This window comes from Oncorhynchus tshawytscha, linkage group LG30 (genome assembly GCF_018296145.1).
Source record: "Oncorhynchus tshawytscha isolate Ot180627B linkage group LG30, Otsh_v2.0, whole genome shotgun sequence".
NCBI classification, from domain to species: domain Eukaryota; kingdom Metazoa; phylum Chordata; class Actinopteri; order Salmoniformes; family Salmonidae; genus Oncorhynchus; species Oncorhynchus tshawytscha.
The window spans coordinates 41,765,683-41,771,395 of NC_056458.1; the positions used below are offsets into that span (position 1 = coordinate 41,765,683).

Genomic DNA, 5,713 nt, shown 5'->3' on the forward strand with positions numbered 1-5,713 from the left:
TTATCCAGACATTTTTATAAATAGGGAAGTAATATACATACTTCAATAATGACACCTATATACAGTGGGGCAAAGAAGTATTTAGTCAGCCACCAATTGTGCAAGTTCTCCCACTTAAAAAGAAGAGAGAGGCCTGTAATTTTCATCATAGGTACACTTCAACTATGACAGACAAAATTAGAAGAAAAAAATCCAGAAAATCACATTGTGGGATTTTTAATGAATTTATTTGCAAATTATGGTGGAAAATAAGTATTTGGTCACCTACAAACAAGCAAGATTTCTGGCTTTCACAGACCTGTAACTTCTTCTTTAAGAGGCTCCTCTGTCCTCCACTCGTTACCTGTGTTAATGACACCTGTTTGAACTTGTTATCAGTATAAAAGACACCTGTCCACAACCTCAAACAGTCACACTCCAAACTCCACTATGGCCAAGACCAAAGACCTGTCAAAGGACACCAGAAACAAAATTGTAGACCTGCACCAGGCTGGGAAGACTGAATCTGCAATAGGTAAGCAGCTTGGTTTGAAGAAATCAACTGTGGGAGCAATTATTAGGAAATGGAAGACATACAAGACCACTGATAATCTCTCTCGATCTGGGACTCCACGCAAGATCTCACCCCGTGGGGTCCAAATGATCACAAGAACGGTGAGCAAAAATCCCAGAACCACACGGGGGGACCTAGTGAATGACCTGCAGAGGGCTGGGACCAAAGTAACAAAGCCTACGATCAGTAACATAATACACCGCCAGGGACTCAAATCCTGCAGTGCCAGACGTGTCCCCCTGCTTAAGCCAGTACATGTCCAGGCCCGTCTGAAGTTTGCTAGAGAGCATTTGGATGATCCAGAAGAAGATTGGGAGAATGTCATATGGTCAGATGAAACCAAAATATAACTTTTTGGTAAAAACTCAACTCGTTGTGTTTGGAGGACAAAGAATGCTGAGTTGCATCCAAAGAACACCATACCTACTGTGAAGCATGGGGGTGGAAACGTCATGCTTTGGGGCTGTTTTTCTGAAAAGGGACCAGGACGACTGATCCGTGTAAAGGAAAGAATGAATGGTGCCATATAGCGTGAGATTTTGAGTGAAAACCTCCTTCCACCAGCAAGGGCATTGAAGATGAAACGTGGCTGGGTCTTTCAGCATGACAATGATCCCAAACACACCGCCCGGGCAACAAAGGAGTGGCTTGGTAAGAAGCATTTCAAGGTCCTGGAGTGGCCTAGCCAGTCTCCAGATCTCAACCCCATAGAAAATCTTTGGAGGGAGTTGAAAGTCCGTGTTGCCCAGAAACAGCCCCAAAACATCACTGCTCTAGAGGAGATCTGCATGGAGGAATGGGCCAAAATACCAGCAACAGTGTGTGAAAACCTTGTGAAGACTTACAGAAAACATTTGACCTCTGTCATTGCCAACAAAGGGTATATAACAAAGTATTGAGATAAACTTTTGTTATTGACCAAATACTTATTTTCCACCACAATTTGCAAATAAATTCATTAAAAACCTACAATGTGATTTTCTGGATTTTTTTTCTCATTTTGTCTGTCATAGTTGAAGTGTACCTATGATGAAAATTACAGGCCTCTCTCATCTTTTTAAGTGGGAGATCTTGCACAATTGGTGGCTGACTAAATACTTTTTTGCCCCACTGTATTTCCAAAGGCTCTAGGTTACACTTGCTTGGTGCAAGCATGAAACTCAAGTCATTAGGGTTTACAAATACCATCTTTGATTAGATCTGCCATAATGCTATTTGTTATGTACTGTGATTTGACATTGTTACTATGTTGGAAAAAATTGTCCAGGGCAAGATAAACATGGAACATACAGACTAGGTTAACTCATTTAGTCAACATTACTGCCTGTACAGGAAATGCTTGGGCACATTGTGTCCCCAAAAATGTACATACAGTACAAAATCACAAAGTGGATTTTGAGGCACCTTCAAATATTAATTGTAACAGACAAGTTGGGTGAGATAAATAAACAACACAACATGAGTTTTGAGAAAAACTTAAAGCTGATAGGATGAGCAAGGTAATGTGAATCCAATCATCGCTGAAGATCCTATGTCATACATTCGCATTTAACCTAAAACACTTGGTAACTGTGTGGTTAATAAAATACATATAAACAAAGCCAAGGATTCCATTGGTGGGAGGGTCTGAGCTCAGGGCCTTGTGGGAAAGTCTGGAGGACTTAGATGTGCCTGCGCTCCCCGGCCACATGCCTGCCAGCCCCCCTCTATCAATAGAAGAGGCTATTACTCAGCAGTAAGAAATAAAACAATCACTTTAACTCGATGTGCTTTGTGTATCTCAACCACTTGCCCCCTCATTTTCAAATTCCTACATAGATATAGCTTCCCTAGATGTTGGTGACCGTTTTACAGGCTATCATGAATTCCATCTTGCAAGCTATTTCAGTATATTTATTACCATTATCTTAGGTAAACCAAGAGTCAGATATAAAGTTTTAAAAAAGCTAAATGGACAGGTTTATGATGCCTTTGTCCTTGGTCCTCCTGGGCCTTTCTCAGTCATTGAGGGCAGAGTCAGCGCCAGTGGAATTGCAGATACCAAATAGTGTCATTACTCAAAGCAGGTCCAAACAGTGGATTCAGCTGGGAGAGAATGGCTATCAACCAGCTGTGAAAGAACTGGGATGAGGAAAAAAAACATTATGATAGCCTTTTAATTAGCATATTCACTGTGCACTCTCCTCATCTGCTTCAAGCACTCATCATCTTTGTGTTGAATTCATCTTTAATTTGAACAAAGCCAGAATGTGAATTGTTTTGTTTTTTAGATCCAATGATGTAAAAAAAAAGAAATTATGCAACGTACAATAACAGTATGTACTGTGGAGTGATCAATGAAATACAGTTTAATGAGAACAAAGAAGGAGTTGTTCAGCAAACCCTCTCCATCATGAATTCCCAACATTTTACTGAGGAGACAATGCACTGTGCTTGTTTTGTACATTTGCTTTCAATGTTGTGGCCAACTACTGTCGTCAGCTGGTTCATTAACACAACGGCTCAGTAACACACAGGCATAGGCTGCTCCACAAGCTCAATATTTATCAAAAAGAGTTGCTATGTAAATAGATGCAGCAGACAATCCAAGTAACTGTTTGCTGTTTGTTTTGACTGTTTCCTGGGTCCGCCTGGATGGATCTGACTGTGCTATAATCAGGCCAGCTGTCATATTTGGCAGCAACTAATAGCCCACTCTCTGGTATTTGTTCTGAAGCACAGAGACCTATACCTTATCCATTAAACACTGATAACTGGCAAGAGTGGTTTCATTAGGCAACATAGTTTGAAGGGAGAATCTGCAATCCTTTTTTCCCACTTTTAAATTGATGACATATAGCCATTGATTCTTGAAGAATATAACTTAGAATTGCTTCACGAGCTTTGTTTAACTTTCTAACCCAGAACCCAAAATAAGCTTGTTTTCCTCTGTTGTTTGAAAACAATGTAATTGTAAACAAACAATATATAGCCTCAAAACATGATTAAAATGATACTTTTTATATCTTGTATCCATAGCTGTCTATTCATTTGAGCGTGGTTACATTTCTCTAGCCCCGTCCCTCAGCTGTTTTCTTATTTTTTTTTAATTTTACCTTTATTTAACCAGGTAGGCAAGTTGAGAACAAGTTCTCATTTACAATTGCGACCTGGCAGTTTACAGAAACAGTGGTGGACTTACCACTTTGTAAATAGTTTGAACTGCAGATTGCCCCTTTAAGTGGTGCTATCTGTAAAATGTGAATACAGGCTAAATAGACAAAGTGAACAGAAGATTCATAAATACTTGAACAGAGCCCCAATTAAAGACAGTGGATTTGTAACAAAGACGTGGCTTATTGAGCTCCTTGCAACTTCTCCCAGTTTTTCAGGTCAAAGTTCACCAATTTGATCCTCGTGTGAATCACACTGGTTTCTCACACACTTAAATACAAAAGGGTATTCTGTTTCTTTCACATTCTTGGCAGAGCTAAGGAACCAATAAATGCACACGATGCCTTGTATTTACTTCCCCCTACCGGTGGAACAATATAGCACGTATGCATGGATGTCACAATGTTTGTAATTTTTTTAAATATATATTTTTATTAACAACAAATCAATACAAAAAAGTACATGAGGAACACAAGTATATATAAAGAATATACAAAGGACATTTGGGCTAGGGGTGGGGTTAGGGGGTACAATATCACATTCCTTCATCACAACAGCTTTTTTGTTGGCAGTGTATTTAATTGTCTTAAAATATAGTTCAATTGATTTTTGCAAGGTAAGAAAATGGGGTGTTTTGTTTGTAAATTACATTTGTGAATATGCAATTTGGCCAAAAGAATAATGAAATGAATTAAATTAAGTTAAATAAAGGTTTACAAAAATGAATACAATGCCAAAAAAGATGCAACACTGTTTCTGGATGGTCATTACAAAAAGTACAATTTGAATGGATGTTTTTATTTGTAATTTTTTTACTTCTACATATAGTGGTTGGCAGGATAATATTTATGAATAATTTTAAAATAAACTTCCTTAAATGTTGTTAATAAGTAGGTATGTGTGTTTGCCTGTCACTAGCTAGCTCAGAGGTCACTAGCCTGGCTGACGCGCGACCCACGTGACTACACTGCTCTGTCGATAAAAAAAAAGAACAAACAAGTTGAATGAAGCCTGTGCTATATAGCAAAACATCTATACATTTCACAAGGGATAAAAAAAAATCGTGATACTTACAACAAGTAGCAGCAAACTGCAGTCAATACTAGCATGGTAATGACGACCCTGTGAGAAGCAGATATGGCCATTCATACAGTAATGCAATGGAATAAACATGTTATTTTTCTAAAGTTTAAAGCCACACCATCAAAGAGTAGGCCATAACAAACACGTCATTTTCTTATACATTTCGTGAACTTTTTGTGATATAATATCGATAAACAAAATCCGACAAGCCAGGATTATTTTTCATTCTCATCTCTTTCACATTTCCTGCACAGTAGAAAATGAATTATGTTCCGCAATACTCACCCTCTGTTTGGTCCCTTCGGAATAAACCATGGTACCACCCCTCCAACAAATCCCCAAAACAGTGTAACTATAACCATAGGAATGGAAAAAGCCATGTTGCCTCTTATGATTAGTTTGTTGATTTAAGAATGTTGATTTAAAACCCGTTTACTGTCTAATGCCTACTACATTAGACTAAATTCACGAGAAGTCCATGAGAACTACAGAACTTTAGTAGCATATCGGTAAGTCAGGTCACATGAAGAAGCGCCTACGTCAAGAATCGCGATGCATAATGTAGCCTATTGTTGATACATTGTAGAAGTGCGTAACAAAATTAATGCAGTAACAAGTTTTACGTTTGAGCTCCACCCTCTCCGTTTCAAAGTTACGGGCAAGTCCATGGACCGAATGTCCCCTCCGCTTCCGAAATTTGAATGACGCGAACAGCTGCGAAGTCGTGATTTGTGATGAAAAACAGAAGCACCAAACTATTTCTGCTAGTTATCTATCGAAGGTGCCCATAGTTTAAAGACATATATATATATACGGTACCATTTCTGTTTACGTAGCTTGCCCATTAAAGGCAACCTTTCAGCAAGGTTCCATAGAAACAAGGCCGAGGCTGCATATCCGTAGGTAACCGCCGCGTTCTGCCCC

The 5,713-nt window shown here is 38.9% G+C and overlaps 1 protein-coding gene across 3 annotated transcripts; it reads right to left on the reverse strand.

The window, feature by feature from the left end:
• Positions 1 to 2,256: 2,256 nt before the first annotated feature.
• LOC112228287 (V-type proton ATPase subunit e 1) lies at positions 2,257 to 5,713 on the reverse strand. Of its 3 annotated transcripts, none has more exons than XM_024393473.2 (3): positions 5,075 to 5,713; positions 4,781 to 4,828; positions 2,257 to 2,663 (listed from the first exon to the last, which is right to left on the reverse strand). In XM_024393473.2, exons 1-3 carry the CDS (start codon positions 5,167 to 5,169, stop codon positions 2,570 to 2,572), a joined length of 237 nt encoding a protein of 78 aa, XP_024249241.1. In that variant the 5' UTR covers positions 5,170 to 5,713; the 3' UTR covers positions 2,257 to 2,569. The 3 variants fall into 3 exon arrangements, 1 of the variants encoding a protein (XP_024249241.1); XR_006080453.1 differs by lacking the exon at positions 2,257 to 2,663 and adding an exon at positions 4,511 to 4,678; XR_006080452.1 differs by lacking the exon at positions 2,257 to 2,663 and adding an exon at positions 4,511 to 4,678 and having other exon boundaries at positions 4,781 to 5,713.